The sequence below is a fragment of the Miscanthus floridulus genome, chromosome 10 (assembly GCF_019320115.1).
Source record: "Miscanthus floridulus cultivar M001 chromosome 10, ASM1932011v1, whole genome shotgun sequence".
Classification (NCBI taxonomy): domain Eukaryota; kingdom Viridiplantae; phylum Streptophyta; class Magnoliopsida; order Poales; family Poaceae; genus Miscanthus; species Miscanthus floridulus.
In genome coordinates, this window is record NC_089589.1 from 77,845,670 (window position 1) to 77,865,587 (window position 19,918).

General features: G+C 44.8%; 1 protein-coding gene across 1 annotated transcript; it reads left to right on the top strand.

The window, feature by feature from the left end:
• Window positions 1-12,115: 12,115 nt before the first annotated feature.
• Window positions 12,116-15,920, top strand: LOC136484926 (serine carboxypeptidase-like 42). The gene is made up of 10 exons (XM_066481894.1): window positions 12,116-12,473; window positions 13,620-13,727; window positions 13,838-13,930; window positions 14,018-14,110; window positions 14,200-14,285; window positions 14,376-14,654; window positions 14,735-14,868; window positions 15,174-15,266; window positions 15,350-15,467; window positions 15,598-15,920. Exons 1-10 carry the CDS (start codon window positions 12,215-12,217, stop codon window positions 15,760-15,762), a joined length of 1,428 nt encoding a protein of 475 aa, XP_066337991.1. The 5' UTR covers window positions 12,116-12,214; the 3' UTR covers window positions 15,763-15,920.
• Window positions 15,921-19,918: the final 3,998 nt, after the last annotated feature.

Here is a 19,918-nt window from a genome sequence, read left to right on the forward strand (position 1 = left end):
GCATCGACGGTTATAAGATCAGGCGAGATGACCCTGGTGATGTTGAGGGCGAACGTCCGCGGAAGAAAATCCCTGCCAAGGTTATGTGGTATGCTCCTATAATACCACACTTGAAACGTCTGTTCAGAAACAAAGAACATGCAAAATTGTTGCGATGGCACAAAGAAGACCGTAAGGTAGACAATATGTTGAGGACACCCTGCTGATGGGTCCCAGTGGAGAGCAATCGATAGAGAATTCCCGGAGTTTGCAAATGACGCAAGAAACTTAAGGTTTGCTTTAAGTACAGATGGTATCAATCCTTTTGGAGAGCAGAATAGTAGTCATAGCACTTGGCCTGTTACTCTAAGTATCTACAACCTTCCTCCCTGATTATGCATGAAGCGTAAGTTTATTATGATGCCTGTGCTCATCCAAGGCCCGAAGCAACCTGGCAACGACATCGATGTATACCTGAGGCCACTAGTTGAAGAACTTCTACTTTTGTGGAACAGACCAGGTGTACGTGTGTGGGATGAGCACAAACAGGAGCACTTTGACCTACGAGCATTGTTGTTTGTAACAATCAATGATTGGCCTGCTCTAAGTAATCTTTCAGGACAATCAAACAAGGGATATAATGCGTGCACGCACTGTTTCGATGACATTAAAGGTATATTCTTGAAAAAATGTTGAAAGGTCATGTACCTTGGCCATCGTCGATTTCTTCCTGCGAATCACCCCCTAAGAAAGAAAGGCAAGCATTTTAAAGGTAAGGCAGACCACCAGACCAAGCCGGGCAACTGAACTGGTGAGGATGTACTCAATATGGTCAAGGATGTGAAAGTAGTATTTGGAAAGGCACATGGCAGCAAACCTATTCCGAACAACACCGACGGTCACGCACCCACGTGGAAGAAGAAGTCCATATTTTGGGAGCTACCCTATTGGCCAGTCCTAGAGGTCCGTAGCGCGATCGACGTGATGCACCTAACGAAGAATCTTTGTGTGAACCTGCTAGGCTTCATGGGTGTGTATGGGAAGCCTAAGGACACACTTGAAGCACGATAGGACCTGCGGTGTTTGAAAGAACGAGACAACCTGCATCTAGAGAAGACAGATGATGGACGCCATTACTTAAGTCCTACCAGCTACACTCTTAGCAAAGAAGAGAAGGAAATCATGTTTGAATGCCTAGCAAGCATCAAGGTACCATCTGGATTCTCCTCGAATATAAAGGGTATAATAAATGTGCCAGAGAAGAAATTCCTAAACTTAAAGTCCCATGACAACCACGTGCTCATGACACAATTGCTTCCCATTGCATTAAGAGGAATTCTACCTCCAAATGTACGTCTAGCCACCATGAAGCTATGTGCATTCCTCAATGCAATTTCTCAGAAGGCAATTGATCCAACTGATCTAGCTAAACTACAGAATGATGTGGTTCAATGTCTCGTCAGCTTTGAGTTGGTGTTCTCTCCTTCCTTCTTTGATATCATGACACACCTCCTAGTTCACCTAGTCAAGGAGATTTTCATTCTCGGTCCTGTGTTCCTACACAACATGTTCCCCTTAGAGAGATTCATGGGAGTCCTGAAGAAATATGTTCACAACCGTGCTCGCCCAGAAGGAAGCATCGCTAAGGGCTATGTAACAGAAGAGGTCATTGAGTTCTGTGTTGACTTTATTCCCGACCTTGACTCGATTGGTGTTCCTGAATCGAGACATGAGGGGAGACTAAGCGGAAAGGGGACACTAGAGAGGAAAACATATATTGGTATGGAGGATGATTATTTCAATAAAGCGCACTACACAGTTCTACAGAACTCCTCTTTGGTAGATCCGTATATTGAGACACACAAGGATCTCTTACGATCCGAGTTTCTAGGAAAGACTGAAGCTTGGATTACGCGTAAGCACATAGAAACTTTCGGCGGTTGGTTGCGAAAAAAATGTCAAGGTGATGAGAGCATCCATGAGCAACTGTATTTATTGGCTATGCAACCATCATGGCATATCGTCACATACAAAGGGTACGAGATAAATGGGAACATATTCTACACAGTAGCCCAAGATAAAAGGAGTACCAACCAAAACAGTGGTGTCCGCATAGATGCCACAGACCCGAATGGGAATAAGCAGACATATTATGGCCGCATAGATGAAATATGGGAACTAGAATATGCACCTACTTTGAAGATCCCATTGTTTAAGTGCCAATGGGTCAAGGTGACCGGAGGCGGGGTAACAGTAGACAACGAGTATGGAATGATAACAGTAGACCTTAGTAATCTTGGGTACAAAGACGAACCATTCGTCCTTGCCAAGGATGTGAATCAGGTGTTCTATGTCAATGATATGTCTACCAAACCAAAAAGAGGAAAAAACGATAATGACTCAACCAAAGAGCCAAAGAGCCACATAGTTCTTTTAGGGAAAAGAGTCATCGTAGGAATTGAGGACAAGTCGGACATGTCAGAAGATTATGAAAAGGATGACCGAATTCCGCCCTTCAAAGTGAACAAAGACCCTAGCATCTTGGTAAATGATGAGGACACTCCAGTGTTACGACGCGATCATAACCAAGGGACATACGTAAAGAAGAAGTTCACTGCTGTGCCCACTTGATGATATAGTGATTTAATGTAGTGTGTGTTTGAGATATTATGTAATAATTGTGAATTCAGATGTTTATTATGTCGTTTTTCAAATTAAATCAATGTTTGATTTGGTGGGATTTCTCTCTTGAAAAGTTAAATTAGGATATTGAGTGATGAAAAATTAAAATATTAACGTTAAAATGATGTGAAAACAAATTTCCTGTCCAAAACCAATAGTTTTAATAATTTTAATTAAACACTACATTTTTGCATTAACGAAATAATAAATATTAGTTACATTATGTTTTATAATTATAACAAAAAATAAAAAAGTTAGGTTATAGATTTTTCCTATGTGCAATAAAGAAAAAAATCCATATTTTTAACAAAATAATTTTATGCCTTTTATTTAATTTACTATGTATTTAACAAGACTATTGCATTTTATTAAAAAAAATTGCTCAAAACAGGCGGGAAACGAAACTGCAGCCCACCTTTACTCCCGGGTGGGAAGCCCACCCGGGAGTCAAGGTGGGCTGCAGTTTCGTGGCCCGCCAAAAAAAAACCCTTTACTCCCGGTGCGTGTTACAAACCGGGAGTAAAGGTACCTTTACTCCTGGTTGGTAACACGCACCGGGAGTAAAGGACCTTTACTCCCAGCTGGTGGCTGACACCGGGAGTAAATCTCCCTGGTATATATGCGCCAGTGCCTAGCGCAGATCGATCCCCTCCTCTTCTTCCTCATCGAACAGCCGCCCTTTCTCCTCTTCTTCCTCGCGCCGCCACCGGTCGCCACCCCACCTCACGCCGACGAGCCCTCCACCGCGCGCGCCTCCGCAGTCTTGAGGTGAGTTCTCTCAGACGCCGTCCTCTCCTCGGACAGCAAGGCCGTGCCGTGCCGTGTTCATGTTCGTCGAATAGCGCCGCCGTGCCTGTTGGGGGCCAACCATCTCCGAGAGGTGAGCGCCGATGAGACGCTTGTCTGCCCAGTGCCCACGCCGCCGGGTTCGAACGGTGGCATCGCCATCATCCATCCATGGACATGGACGGGACGGGGGAAAAAAATTCTCCGGTCATGACTCATGCCCAGTTACATCAAAATGTTTCCATCATCTGCATGCTGCTGTAGCTTGCGGATTCAAAGCGAATTGCGAAAGATTCATCCAAATTCGTGCACAAAAGTTTAGCGGTAGCCACGTGTACGGCGGTTTGCGAGCCTGCAATCAGCTATGAGTACCCTGTTCCATCACAACATGGGGGCACTGCTGGTCACTGGACACTGCCCAACAACAGTCTCAGCATGAATGCGCAATTGTTAATTACCACGGGGCAGCATTTGCCTGCAAGGCTAGTGTTTAGAGGGAAATAGCCAAAGGCACAGACCACGCCAAATGGCCGCGTGATGGCCACGCAACTCCTCACGGCACCCACGAGATGGCCACGTGGCCGTCAGTCAATGGTTGGCTCGGTAGACCGGGTCCACGCGTGCGCGGCGTTGAAGACGACGTCCTTCCACTGGACGGGCAGGTTGGATGGCACCTCACCCTAGAGAGGGAGCGCGGAGTACTTCACGGAGCGCATCACGGTGCAGTCGCTAAGAAGCTGCACGATGCTGAGGCAGTCGTCCACGACGTGCGGTGCGGTCGCTAAGAAGAAGTTCACTCCTCGGCTAGCTCCACGACGTTTAGGGTTTATACGGCGGAGCACCGCCGCCCTCGTTAGGGTTTATACGGCGGAGCACCATCGCCCTCGTTCGCCCTAGGGTTTAGGGTTTATACGGCGGAGCACCGCCGCCCTCGTTTGCCCTAGGGTTTAGGGTTTATACGGTGGAGCACCGCCGCCCTCGTTCACCCATGTGTACAAACATATATACGATGGAGCGGAGCACCGCCACTCTCGTCACACCGCCCTCTCTCGTGGCCTAGTCAATCAACATTCGTATTATCGTTATCGTTAACGCTAAACAATCACACTAGGGCGAATTGCGTCGGTGACTAGGGCGAACCGCGTTGTTGATGTCACCGACGCAGTTCACCCAAGTACCGACATAGTTCGCCCTAGTGTGGCGAACTGCGTCCGTGACCGAGGGGCAAGATTTAATAATGCATATTGTTCATAGATTTTATGCATGTAAGCAAAGATTTGACGTACTATATATTGGTTTTGTTTTTTGAAGCTAGATGGCCGCCCCGAGAAACATGGATGAGGAGGAGTTGATGATGAATTTAATCAACACTGGCACTCAAGTTGCCGGCGATGATGGTGCTAAAAATAACGTGCAAGAGGATGCAGATGACGGGAGTCAGTACTTAGCTCTTGAACAAAATGAGCAACAACATATTGGCCAAGTATATATTTTTTATTATTAGCTATTTATATTATCATATGTCTTATGTGTGCTCATGACATTAAAAATAATGTTTATGTTTTGTAGCCCTCTGGATCGACATCAACAACTACAACGAAGAGTAAAAATGTTCGAGGTCCCAAAAAGCCATTGGAGGGCCCCTTCATCATCTCGGAGTTCAATGTGGATACAGGCGAACCGGGGGGGGGGGGCAAATAAAACGAAATTCGTGCACCACTGTGGTTACCTTGTACGGGACCGGCTCCCGATCAGTACCCGCGAATGGTAGAAGAAGACCAATGCTCCTCATATCAGTTTTGTCTCCGATCGTGACAAGACGTTAATTTGGAATGATGTCTTGGAACATTTCATGCTCCAAACAGATGGTTATGATGATATAATAGATGGTGATGAATTGAAGGAGCGAGTTAGGGATTGGGCAATGAAGAAGATGGCCACCTAGTTTTAGACTTGGAAGAAACACCTATACACGACGTATGTCAAGAAGAACATAGCACAAGATTTTACTGTCCCAGGCCCGATCTCAAAGCAGAGGCCCTATTGGGATGAGTTTGTACAGTACAAGATGTCGGAAGAGGGTGTGAGTTGGGTGATAAAGAACCAACATAATGCCCAACAGAAGACATACCACCATAACTTGGGATCAGGTGGCTACCCGACTGCCATTAAGAAGTGGAACAAAATGGAAGCAGACCTTCTTGCCAAGGGTATCACACCAGAATCACTCGAGTGGGGAGAGCGTGCAAAGAATTGGTTTTTCGCTCATGGGGGAACACTAGACCAGGAGATAGGGAAGTGCGTTTATGGCGCAAGACTGCAAGAAGCAGCAGAAAGATTGTTTTATGCTCAGAGAGCTACTGCTAGTGGTGCGTTTAGGCCCAACAGAGAGAAGGATGAACTGACATACGCCATCGGGACTATTGAACATGGTGGCCGAACTAGAGGCAAAGGAAGTGTCTCGTGGGAGCATGGATTCCCTCAGGACAGACCTTCCTACAGAAGCCGCCAGAGAAAGAAGGAAGAAGAGGCACAGCGGCTCCAGAGGTTGGAGGAAGCGGTGCGTGAATCATAGGAGCGGGGAAAAAACCTTGAAGCAAGAATGCAGGAGGAAATCAGAAGGCAAGTGCAAATAGCAGTGAGTGCAAGCAAGCAGGCATCAGAGCCAGGAATCAACATTAGCCAATCTGTTCAGTTGAAAAGCAGCTGCGCTTCCACAGAGATACCAAATCAAGGGGACACAGGACTGCGCTTCCCTATGGATGATGTCACTGAACCTTGTACATCATGTGAGCTACACATTCCGAAGGGGAATTCCACAATCAAGGTGGCTATCAGTCTTGTTAATCCTATTGACCGAACCAAGACACCAAGGATTCATGGGAATATAATCCAAGAAGGATATGCTACCATCTCGGTAGATAAAGCTGAAAAAGGTTTTAGTGATTTGCCTCTTGACATTCCTGGAGGTGATGGCGAGAAGACTCTCGGAGAAGCAGAGAAGACATTCATTCTATGGCGCAAGCGCTACATCATCATTCCCGGGATGTCGCCTCCACCTCCTCCTGAACTACCTCACCATAGGTGCGGATGAAAACACTACATCATTAATTTATATTGGCTTAAATAATTAACAATCTTCTCATAATAATATGTCATTCCTTTTTTTTTGTAGCAGATCCTCCCCCAACCTAAGTCTAATTGTTCAATCGCCAGATCATCATAGTGCTCTGTACGATGACAATATGTTGGAAGGTGAGGCTGCATCCACACCATCTCCAAGGAGGTCTCCAACGCCGCAGCCGCCACCTCCAAGGAGGTCTCCAACGCCGCTGCCACCACCTCCAAGGAGGTCTCCAACGCCTCCCCCGCCCCCGCCTACCAAGAAGCCAAGTACTAGCAAGAGGCTAGCCCCACAAACGAAGAACCAGTCCCCACCGGCAAAGAAAGCCACCGTGAAACCAAGGGCTATTCCCAAAATAATATCTGAAGAGAAGGAAGACGTAACTGATGCATATAAAAAAGATATGTCCAGATTCTATGACAAACTTAAAAAGGATCAAGAAGCAAGGAGAAACCCGGAGAAACCGTACTTCTTCGTAGCTCCAGATATTCTAAGAAAAAAGGTGGCTTCTTACCAGCAACAACAGCGGGAATCTCATAAGCCGTCCAAATCAACGTTAACGGACTATGACCACACTCTCACCAAGTCAATTGAGGCGGCACAGAAAAAGAAGCGGGCAGGGAAAGGAGTTGCACAACTCAGACAACAATCGCACCAATCAGTCCCCCCGCTAGTTGTTGGTAATGAATATAGTTCGAATTTAGGATTAATGCATTAGGCAAACATACCTCCGGATATCGATTTGGATCACCTTGGTGAATTTATTGAAGAGACTGGTCTCGACCTTTACTAGATGTTTGGTGATGGAAACATTGAGAGTGCGGCTGAGGTTGATATTTGGAAGAAAAAATTTGTACTAGGCCAGAGTCTATACAACCCTCAAGCCTTATGTGATTTGGGGACGCAAATGTACCTGCTAAACAAGTGGTACATGCAGGCGTCTACCGGTGGAGACTTCTGCGTTGGTGTCAGAATTAGAGACGAACATTGGTTCCGTGGCGATGATGTTATGTATGTTGACTTTGCAGAATTTCATCAACTATGCCACCTGATCTCTCTGGACAAAGTTATCATTAGCTGCTATTGCCTGTAAGTAATAATTCTTTCGATCTATTATTAAACTCATCATATGTGTGTATATGCATATAAATTATCCTAACAAGTACTATATATATGCAGATTTACAATGACAGAGCTCAGAAAGGAAGGCTACAATGAAATTGGTTTTGTTGATCCCCATATAGTATTCAAAGACCCAATTACTCCAAAGCCTAATTAGAAGTCTGAGTCAGAGAGTAAGCTCATGAACTTCTTAGTGAACCAACGCCACAAGAAGGATATACTCTTTCCCTACAACTTCAAGTGAGTGTTAATAATGTCGATCATCCTTAATGGCTCATATATTGATTCTAGTTAATTAATGAGTGTTATGCGTTATATCCTATAAACACATGCAGCAATCACTGGATATTGATGGACATCGATCTGGTGAAAAGTCACTTGATAATCTATGACTCGATGAGAAAACCACAACAAGACTACCAAGATATGATAGATATTATCCAGAGGTAATTTCGGTATCTCTAGCAACTATATATACACACAAACATGATGATTAACTATATCTGATGACGTGGCAAATTTTTTATTGGGCAGTGTTTGGAAAACCTTTATTGAGAAGCAACACATGGGAAAATGCAAAGCGCCACTGAATGTAATCCCTTTGAAAGTAAGTCCCCTAAATCGCATCATCTTTATTAATTAAACATATAGCTTTCACCGGATCACCAGATTGGATGACAAATCTTTTTCTCGTAAAGTGGTGTCTGAGGTAGGAACAGGGGAACAACTACTGTGGTTACTATGTTTGCAAGTTTATCAAAGAGCTCTCCCAAAGAACTCCTACAGAGAGACTCAAAGTACGTTAAAAATACATTATATATTCATTTAATTATTATTATTGATTGTGTTACTATGTCTTTATATATATATATGTATGTACATATATTAATTTATTTTTCTTTAATTCAAACCTGTAGGCTCGATGGTTGGAGGAAAAGGTCATACGGCAAGACCAAATCAAAGCAATTCAAGAGTCTATAGCCGGATTTTTTAATGACCAGGTCATCGATTCCAAGGGCGAGTTCTACTTCGACCCAACACTGCCATGGAAGCCAAGCTAGAGGATGAGAGGAAACTTGTTATATCACAACAACTGTAATGCAATCTTTTGTAATATATGCACATGAAATAATATAATGTAAAATACACATATGCATGCATGCATGTAAATATATATATGATGCATGCATGCATATATATATATATATATATTTCTATGCTTGAATTGTGTGATTTAATACGTTCATTGTGCTTGAACCGAAACATACTATACGCGCGTATAAATGTATAATTAGCCGCATACAATACGACTTCGAAAACCTATTTTGAAAAGAAAACAAAAAAAATGAAAAGAAAAGAAAAAAGAAAAAAAACCTTTAGTCCCGGTTCGTATTACCAACCGGGACTAAAGGGTGCCGGCCATCGTGGCATATCAGGAGGCACCTTTAGTCCCGGTTGGTGTTATCCACCGGGACTAAAGGTCCCCCTTTAGTCTCGGTTCCTGACCCGGGACTAAAGGACCCTCATTTAGTCCCGGATGCTTGCTCCCGGGTGGGGAACCAGGAATAGAGGGGGTTCCCCACCGGGAGTAAAGCTCTGTTCTCTACCAGTGAATTGGGCGCCTACCCATGAAATTGACACCCGCAACGACGATCTTGTCATGGCAATCATCGAAGTCATCGCAGGAAACATGATCCAGACCAAAATTCATCTGATTTTGCCGAGAGATTTATTTAGACTGAGCCATAAACAAACTAGAACTAAAAACTACGAAAAAGAGAGATGGGTCCCCTCTCCTTCTTACCTCCAACAGTTGCACCAGAGAGGAAGAAGGAGAGGAGCCCTAGGCGGAGGCATGGCGGCCGCGAGTCCTAGGAGCAAGGGCGGTGGCGATGGCGTTTTTTGTAGAGCCTAGGCAAAATACGCTATAATTGACTTGCACCTAGTTTTTTTTTACTTTTCAAAATTAGTTGCCCCCTGTTAATCCCGATTAGCTGGGCTTTACCAACTAGTAGACTAATAATTAGTTAGAGGCTTAGCTAAAGATCTGACCCCGTTAGCCCATCCGTTTGGATCCTTGTGGACTGATAATATTATATTCCCTTAGTTTCAAATTATGAGTCGCTTTAACTTTTTGGTTTATCCATTTTGCTATGTATCTAGACATATTATTATATCTAGATGCATAGCAAATGGATGTAAAAAAAAAAGTTAAAGCGACTTATAATTTGGAATGGAGGGAGTATTAAATAAGTATCATTAAATTCACTATGAGATATATTTCCATATATAACTATTAGAAGTTATACATGTTGATATTATTTTTTCTATAAATTTAGTTAAACTTAAGATAATTTAAGTTTCATCTTTTTTAGGACAGATATAATATCTTTTGGTGTTGAATTTTAGACCTCTATCGAATGCATGCTTTTTTTTTGTTTTTTTTTAATTCCTGTACTATTGTGGTGATTTTTTTTTTCGAATACTATTCCGGTGAAATTTTTACTGCCTTGAGAGTATTGCCTGATTTTAAAATAATCATCCTCTAAGCCGCCGAGTGCAGAGAGGCAGATGCTGCCAGTGCCATCCGTTGCAACAAACGAAATCCAGAGGTTGGTAGGCTGGTAGCTACTACTGCTGGAGTACTGGACGCATCTGTCATGATGAGTCTTGAATGAGGTGAGCTGTGCCTGGAGTATGCCAAGCCATGCCCCTGCAGCCTTCGCGACGGCTGACGCACCGGGCTTGAATGCCTCTGACCTCTGACCCGACTCTACTCGGCTGCCAGCACTCAGCAGTAAATGGCTTCTTATCGCTTCTGGTACTCCCTCCAACGGCTACTATTCAGTCTCAGGTAGGCTCCTACGCCCCTAATGCCTACCTTGAACATTCAGCAAGAACATGAGTTCAGTGATTGAAATGAGAGCTGAAAATTTTTCGAATTAGATTCCAAAAATTTTCACCCCAAATGTCACATCGAATCTTACGACACATGCATGGAGTACTAGATGTAGACGAAAAATAAAACTAATTACACAGTTAGGTGAGAAATCGTGAGACGAAACTTTCGAACCTAATTAGTCCATAATTAGACACTAATTGTCAAATACAAACGAAAGTGCTACAGTAACCAAAACCAACAAATTTTTGCCTAACTAAACCCGCCCTAAGATGCCGAAGATTGAAGGGCATGAACAGAAACTATACTGCTGCAAAGTAGTGCACGTGAGACTATCCTGTACCAGAGTCAACCAATAGTAGTAATAATATCTTGCCGTGGGTGCAAGATGGCGATTTCAACTTGGGCCGTGTTTAGTTCGCCCGAACCGACGCCTCCCAATTTACTGTAGCGTTGGTTTTTATTTAGTAATAATTGTCTCATCGTTGACTAATTAGGCTCAAAACGTTCGTCTCGTAAAGTATAACCAAACTGTACAATTAGTTTTTGATTTCGTCAACATTTAGTACTCCATACATGTACCGCAAGTTTGATGTGACGGAAAATCTTCTTTTCGCATAGTGTCAAAGTTGGGAATTTGGTGAAATTAAACATGGCCTTGTGTTGCAGGCCGGTAGGCACATATTCCATTATATAACATCCTTGTAAATAAAAAAACACTAATAAAAGCAATCTTTTTATATAAAGAAATTTAAACACGGCAACTGGCACACTATTCTGGTATAAGTCTTGTCAAACCTTACTGTATCTATTAATTTATGGGAGATGCTAATTTACAGGTGCCTGTAAAGTAGTCATCTCTCAGACGACGTGTTACATTCGTTGAATTTGATTGAATAGCTGGATCATCCCCTCCAACTTTTAGCGTAACTTCTGCTTTGCGTCACCTGTCGGACATGGTCGCCTCTACCACCGTCATCCCTCCTCCGGATGTCCCCAGCGGGCAAGGACACGGCTGGTCACATGTGTGGCCGGTGTTTGATGCGCTGAGCTGTCGCGGCGGTGCACAAGCACCATCGCCTGAAGGGACTAAAAAAATCAGACGTCTGATATTTAGGAATTGTGTTAATTTATTTATGGTAAATCATATATAATCATACCCAAAAAAATCCACATACATGTTCTCGAGGAAATGAAAACTAATTAAATGTGTTGATTTGCATTATGTATTTCCGGACGAAACAGAAGGCCAAGTCATCAGTGCCTCCGACGAAATTTGAAAAACCTACGAGTAAATCACTTTGTTACAGAAAATCAGGAGAAGCAGAGAAACCGCCGGGCGAAACAAAACAAACTCGAACTGAGCTGGTAACAACCCACGATCTAATCCCGCAGTCTTTTTCGCGTGCCAGCAGACCTGGGAAAAGCTAGTGGTATGTTCGCTATTAGCTGAAAAGTAGGGACGGGCGAACAGGCGTAGGCTAGCCGGCCCCGATATATAGGGCCCCCGGACGCCGCTACTGTTTCTTCCTTCCTCCGAAGCTTCGTCGCCCACTTCAACCGGGCAACGCCTCCTCCCTCCCTCCCTGTCCCGTTGGCTCTTGCAGCAGCGGCGGGCGGCAATGGCGGCGGCTTCTTGGAGAGCCGTGGCGCTGGCGGTGGCCGCGGTGGGCTGCTGGCTTCTTGGTGGCGGTGGCGGCGCGTGGGCGTTCCCGGCCGAGGATTTGGTCACGCGGCTGCCGGGCCAGCCGCCGGTCACGTTCAGGCAGTTCGCCGGGTACGTCGACGTCGACGTCAAGGCCGGCAGGAGCCTCTTCTACTACTTCGCCGAGGCGCAGCAGGATGCCGCCGCCAAACCGCTCACGCTGTGGCTTAATGGAGGTTCGTCGCTACCGCTCGCCTTCTCTGTTTTCTCTCACACAGTGAAGTAAATTTTGGTGGAAGTCGTGTGCTCTTGTTTTTACTCTGCCTGAACTGAAGCGACGATGTTGACGGGGGGAAATGCGGCTCTTTTTTTTTTCTCGGATAGTAATCTGTCCGCCGTCCGTCCTCCTGAACGTTTGCATCTGAATTTCCTGGATGAAATTCAGAATTGAATCGTTTGGTTTGACTGTTGTTGAATTTCACTTGATTCAATTATTGACGCTGCAGGGATCTCAATCCCTTTTGTCACGGTGCCTTGAATTTTGATGGACTTTGTTTTTTAACAGATCTATTGGATTCCAGAGTTCGCCTCTGGGGCCGTCTTGTTATCTGTCTTGTAGTTCCGTGGTATTTTTAGCAAAAACAAAACATATCTGATGTTCTGTCACTTGGAATCTGGCAGCTGTACTGTTCCATTAGACACATCAACACGTTTTCCTTTTAAAAATTTATAAGTTATTGACGTATTCATTATTAGAAGAGTACTGTTGCCAGGACCAGGGATTGAATTTAATCATCGATTTTCTCAAATATGCCTTTTTAAAATATAATAGTACTTGGAAAAAATCTTTATTTTTATTCGCTATCTAGCATATGTTTCCTTGTTCAGGTGGGTGGGGATTATGATGCCAGGTAGTGTTTCCTGGACTGGAAACAAAGGACTACTCCTATTCGTTAGTCGTTACCTACTCCACACCTGCCAAGAAAAAATAGCAAGGAATCATCATTATTAACTTGCATCTTGATACCCTGTTTACTACTAAGTACTAGGGTATCTTTGTCCTTGGATGTCACCACCACTAAGTACTCTATCGGGCTCTGTGTGGTGTGGTCCCTGCCACCCTGTGGATGTCAAAAGAAGTGAGAAATCATATGATCCCCATGCAGCAAAAGACACACCGGTAGAAAGCTTCAGGCATAATTCGATTTCATCTCAGTGGATGAAAAGAAAAATAACAATCATGAACTTCTTTCAAGGAACAGTATATTTGTTACTAATTGTTACAACAATGACTATGAACTTCATGAATGATCAGGAAATGCATTTTAGAGTTGCTGCAGATATTCTTCCTACTTATAGTCTCAGCACATTTGATTTGTCAGGTCCTGGCTGTTCTTCGATTGGAGGTGGTGCTTTCACAGAGCTAGGGCCATTTTATCCGAGAGGAGATGGTCGAGGCCTCAGATTGAACAAGAAGTCATGGAACAAAGGTTGACCATTAGGCTGTTGTTATATTTCCAACCCATTCTTAAGTGAGAATGGAAAGTGCAGGTCTTAACGTTTAGTTTGTTTCAATGCTGTTTTACCTTCAATTTTGCAGCGTCCAATCTTCTGTTTGTGGAATCACCAGCTGGAGTTGGATGGTCTTATTCAAACACTTCATCAGACCACAACACTGGAGATGTGCGGACAGGTTAGTTTCTCTGACAGTTTATTAATCATAGCGAACTACTGTAAGCTGGAATTCTGGATCTCACTGTTTGTCTATTTAACTATGCAGCTAATGACATGTACCAATTTCTGCTGGGCTGGTATGCGAAGTTTCCTGAGTACAGATCAAGAGCTTTATTTCTTACGGGAGAGAGTTACGCAGGTAATGAAGTATTTCAAGAGTGAATTCTCATGTTTTAGTATAATTTGTTTGTCTTGTATGGTGAATGGTATTGATAAATAATAATGCAGGGCATTATATACCACAACTCACTGATGTACTTCTCACCCATAACGAGAAATCAAAGGGTTTCAAGTTCAATATTAAGGGAGTCGCTGTAAGTAATTGAGAATAACTTGGTCAATGTCCTTGAGAATTAAAATTTATTCTTCTTACTAAGCTTTAACTCAAAATTACCTTTGAACAGATCGGGAATCCGCTTCTCAAGCTTGATAGAGATGTCCCTGCAACCTACGAGTATTTCTGGTCTCATGGCATGATCTCTGATGAAATATTTCTAGCGATCAGCCACGGTTGTGATTTTGAGGATTACACCTTCAGCGACCCCCACAATGAGAGCAAGTCATGCAACGATGCAATTGCAGAAGCAAACAGTATAGTTGGAGACTATGTCAACAACTATGATGTTATTCTTGATGTCTGCTACCCATCAATCGTGATGCAGGAGCTACGGTTGCGAGAATATGTAAGCTTGCTCCTCATGGTACAAAATGTAATATACAGAACCATTGGTTTCCTCGTATGATTGGCTCTTTTTTATTGCAGGCCACAAAAATCAGTATTGGAGTGGATGTCTGCATGTCCTATGAAAGGTTTTTCTATTTCAATCTACCAGAGGTGCAGCAGGCTCTGCATGCTAACAGGACGCATTTGAAGTATCACTGGAGCATGTGCAGTGAGTAAGTGTACCAGTGCTACTGCTACCAGTTAAATTTTTTTTCCTAACACTGTTCAGAATTTAGATGCTTCTGTAAGAACTAGTTTTAAACTATGTACGTTCTTATAGTAAAGTTCCATGAAAAGAGGTTTTTTTCCCCCAATTTGTTACTGACTATTTATCCTCCCAGTATATGATTCTAAAGATAGTTTCTTTCAACAATGTTGAAAATACATATAAATAGTAGTTGTGATATGTAGATATATATGATTAGGTTGGTCATCTTTTCAATGCAAACTCACATGGGTCATTTGCATCATGTGCCAGTATCCTGAACTACAGCAATACAGATGGCAACATCAACATCTTGCCTACACTTCAAAGAATTGTGGAGCACAAGATACCACTATGGGTGTTCAGGTGATGTAACTCTCCTTTGCTTCATAATACATAAACAGTTTTGCTTCATGTCAATATCTTGTGACATGATGACTACACTACAGCGGGGATCAAGACTCCGTTGTGCCCTTGTTGGGCAGCCGAACCCTTGTGCGAGAGCTAGCTCACACCATGGGGTTGCATGTCACAGTCCCCTACAGCACTTGGTTCCGCAAAGGCCAGGTATAGTTTTGCATGTTCTATAACTACAGTTTCAGTTTTTGTTCAACTTGACAACCTTGCTGTATAAACAAGATTCTGATGCAAATAGAAGTTCTGACCATGGAAATATCTTTGGCCATTTGCATTCTAGGTTGGAGGCTGGGTGACGGAGTATGGCAACTTTCTGACCTTCGCCACAGTGCGAGGTGCATCTCACATGGTGCCATTTGCACAGCCAGACCGAGCTCTCAGGCTATTTCAATCAATTGTACTCGGGCAAAGACTACCAAACACAACCAATCCACCAATTGAGTAAGTGTATCTACAAAAGAAGGTGGAGATAGAAAAAAAATAGCTTAGATTTTTTTCAGTTTTGCTACAATAGATGAGTTCATAAAGATGTGTAATGTGTTGGATGGTCAATAAGTTCGTTATTATTTAAAAAGAGCAGAAATAATACTTTTAATGTTGTGGTTATTGTCATTACATATATCTCATCAATCTGCATCCCTCGAAGTTTGGAACACAGAGGGATTTGTGCAAGTGACAGCCAAAATAGTCCAGGGATTACTCTTCCAAGCTCAACAGCATTTCACTAGTCCAAACAGATGGCAAACTCTCTCTGCAATAATGTCACCTTAGTGCTGTGTTTAGCTCGATAACTGACAGTTCCTGTCGGCAGTGACAAATTCCTTAACTGTTATTTTCTGAACAAATTCTGCTCGGTCAGTGTGCAACAGCACATGGCACAGAAAGTGAATCTGCATCAGGAATAAAATAGTCAGAGGCTTATCTGCATTGGATGGCACAAAGAATGCAATGAACTGGTAGGTTAATACGCGGACAGGCACACAGCATGGAAGCTGACCCAGTTGGAAGCTGACCCAGTTGGAAGCTGGATGTCTCTTTGCTCCCCGATGGCTAAAAGCTGACTGTAACAAGATGAAAAAAAACAATCTTTGATGCTCTTGGGCAGTAAGGAATTCTTGTCATGAAGCGAGATCAGGGCAAAGTCAGTGTTGGATTGGATGGTGGAAACAAGGTGCCAGGTCAAGCAATTTGCAATTGATAAAGCTTGGCGCCTTTTAATAGTTTTGTCTGGCAATACCATACGTATTCAGAACGAATCCAAAGTATGTGATCCCTAATCTTAAGTTTCCATATAGAGCATTGCACTTCCTTTGGACAAACCCCTTAGGTTACCACAGGGCACAGGCCATTAACAAAGTGTGTCAGCATTAGAATGTGTCTTCTAAATAATATTCAAGTACTCCCTTTCTCTAGATTCATGCTTTGATCTTGACTGTCTAAATCACAAATATTTTGGTATGTATTACACAATTTAAATCAAGTAGCAAAATTTATACCTATTAGAGAGCCATTTGAATAAAATCGATGTCTATGAGCATGTTTGGCAGAGCTCCACGTAGCTCTAGATCCTCGAAACCAGCTCCGCTCTAGATTTTTTCAGCCAAACGGTTTTAGATCTAGCAGCTACACCAGAGATCTGCTCCACGAAAACGATGGATCGGTGCTCCACGAAATCAAATTTGGTGGAGTTGGGGGAAATTACCCATCACTACCACTCGTTACACAACTTACCCCTTCGTCCTTTTTCTTTTTCCCCGTAGCTTTTCTTCTGGTCGTGTCCTTTCTCCGTCGTAGCTCCACCGGCAGCTCCCCGCGCGAGGGTCTCCAGGCCAGCAGCGCCCGCGCCGCCCCTCCCCTCCCCTAGCAAGCTGCTCCCCAGCCACCGCGGCGTGCCTCGTCCACGATGCCGCTGCAGCCATGGCCAGCCACCGCGGCGTGCCCCGTCCCCGACGCAGTGCCCGACCCGTCCGTCGGCGAGCCCACGCCCGCCCCCGCGCGCGAGGTCGCTCCCCAGCCCGCGCTGCAAGGCCGCTTCAATCCCCAGCCCGCGACAGCACCGCCGCGCCCAGCCATTGCCTGCCCCTAGGCACCACGGCGCGCCCCGTCCTCGAAGCAGTGCCCGACCGTGGCCGTGCCCGCCCGCCGCGATGCAGCGCCCGCATGAGGTTGCACGCGCCGTGAGGAAGAAGACGTTTTTTTCTTTTTTTTATTCTGACGCGGGGCCCAAACTATCAGTGAGATAGAAATGTGAGTGGTGCTATACCAAACGCTTTTTGAGATCTCAGATCCGGAGCTAGCTGGATCTGTGGATCCGGAGCTGTTTTTTCAGAGCTGGAGCTCTGCCAAACAGGCCCTATATCTTTTCATCCTCCAACAGTATCTCTATGTCTTGTGAGTTGTGCGCACTCTCGAGAGCCAACCCCGCTCTCCATTTTTGGCTAGTGATAAATCTAGTATAGATGATGACAATATTTAGAGATCTAATGAAAGAAGTTGGAGATCATTTCTTTTTGTTTTCACCAAAATCTTTGTTCCTCCAAATAAGGAAGGATAAAAAAAAACTATCATAGTTGCTCTTGATTGTACCTGAACTGTTTAATATAAATCAGGGTACCAAGCCTGCTGGCAGGTGAAATCATTTCTATGCTTAGAGGAAATAATGCTTTGCAGGGGTGGATTTGGGCCTAGCCTCCTAGGGCCATGGCCTAGGTGTGGCCCAAAAAAATCCAAATATCTCACCAATTCTGGCCCCATTCGATCTCGCCCGAGGCGTGGCCTAGTACATTCTTCTCTTAACCTATCAAACTTCTAGCGCCTACGCCTTTCTTCGTCCGGACTTGCTAGCGTCTGGACGTCAGATCCGGACGCTAGCGTCCGGACACTGCCCGCACAAGGAGCGAACGAGCGTCTAGCACGTCAGGCTCGCGAGGGAGTGCACCAATAGTGGTCATGTGCCGCCCCGAACATCGCCCACGCCGCCCAAACATCATCTGCGCCGCTGGCCGCTTCCCACGCGCATCCTATGTGCAACACCCGATCTACTTTTAAAATATTCAGATGCAACAGTTGCAACATACAAAAGAAGACAGATGAAACACTTGAAACAAGCGTCTAAAACACTTGCGAAAACTCCTGAAAACATTTGAAAACCATTGCAAACATATGCAACATCCAGATGAAACACTTGCAAACATACGTATGAAAGACCTGAAAACACTTGCAACATATGCTTGCAACATGCATGTATATGCAACATCTAGATCTACTTTTGCAACATCCAGACAAAACAGTTGCAACATTCGTCTGGAACAGATGAAACATTTGGAACGTACACTTAAGACATACGTGTATAGCCATTACAACATGTGCAACATCCCGATATACTTTTGTAACATCAATATACAACACTTGCAACATAGCTCAGAAACATCTGAAACATTTAAAACATACTATTGCAACATGGGCTTTCAACGTAGCATTTGCTTGTTGCTTGGATGAATGGAGGCCCGTCGAAGCGGAGCTCGACACCTGCAAGGAGCTCGAAGCCGCGGAGGTCGCCGGTGTGGAGGTCGGCGGCGGCATGGACCTCAGCAGGGACAGGGGCAGACGGATGGAGCACGGCTGTGACGGGAAGCATGAGTCGGGGAGCGAGCTAGGGAGCGCCTAGCGCGTCGGGTTTGCCGTACGTGGCGGGGATCTGGGGGCGGCGCGGGCGAGGACAGAGTCCATCTCGGGAGGAGAGCAAGCGGACAACCTGGATGAGGGCGGCGTGGGCGAGTGCCGGGTCCGTCCCTTCGGACGGACGCGCCCTATAAGGAGTGTTTTTGTTCGCCGTCTCGTACACATGTGCCGTGGCGATGCCAGCATTCATCTCTCGTCCTCTCGGACGTCTCCTGACGCTCTCCTCCGTGCAAAACCCAAGTGGCTGGCTGGTCGCGGCCAAATCAAAGGAGGGCGCAGCTATAAATCGATTGGCGGCCGCGTCGCTCGGCAGGTGGGGGCATTGCATCGGAAGTGACCTTGCTACTCCTACATACTAATACAGCAGTAGCTCGTAGCAAGGAGACACCACACTGAAAGTGTTTCAAGCTAATGATGTAGTGATAAGGTGGACGGGACGCATCGGCCTGTCGCTTCTATTTCTTTTTTCTGTTTCGAAAACTAGCACATCTGGTTGACGACACAGCGTAGTTGAACGCAGTAGGCACCTCCACAGCATTTCGACACGTCTTCAACGCCTTCATGAGTGATACTCCTGTACATAGGTCGCCATTCACCAAAGCACAAAAGGCCAAAGGCGTTGTTTCCGTCATGTATTCCTGTGCTCTTGTTGCATGTCATCCTAGCTTGGTGCATTGCCAACAGGTCATAAACGTGATGCATCACCATTACCAACAACTAGCACTCAGCCAACAACCATCTGGAGGAATGTACGGTGGTGGGGGGGGGGGGGGGGGGGGGGGGGGGGGGGCCTCAAGCCCCCCCTACCCAAACCGAATCAGTGCAAATTACTGTAGAACCCTTATAAATTTTTAGACAAAGTTCTATAGTGTAGGGGGGCTGAGACTTAAGATCTAGCAGCAGTGTTGTTCAGTCCCTCC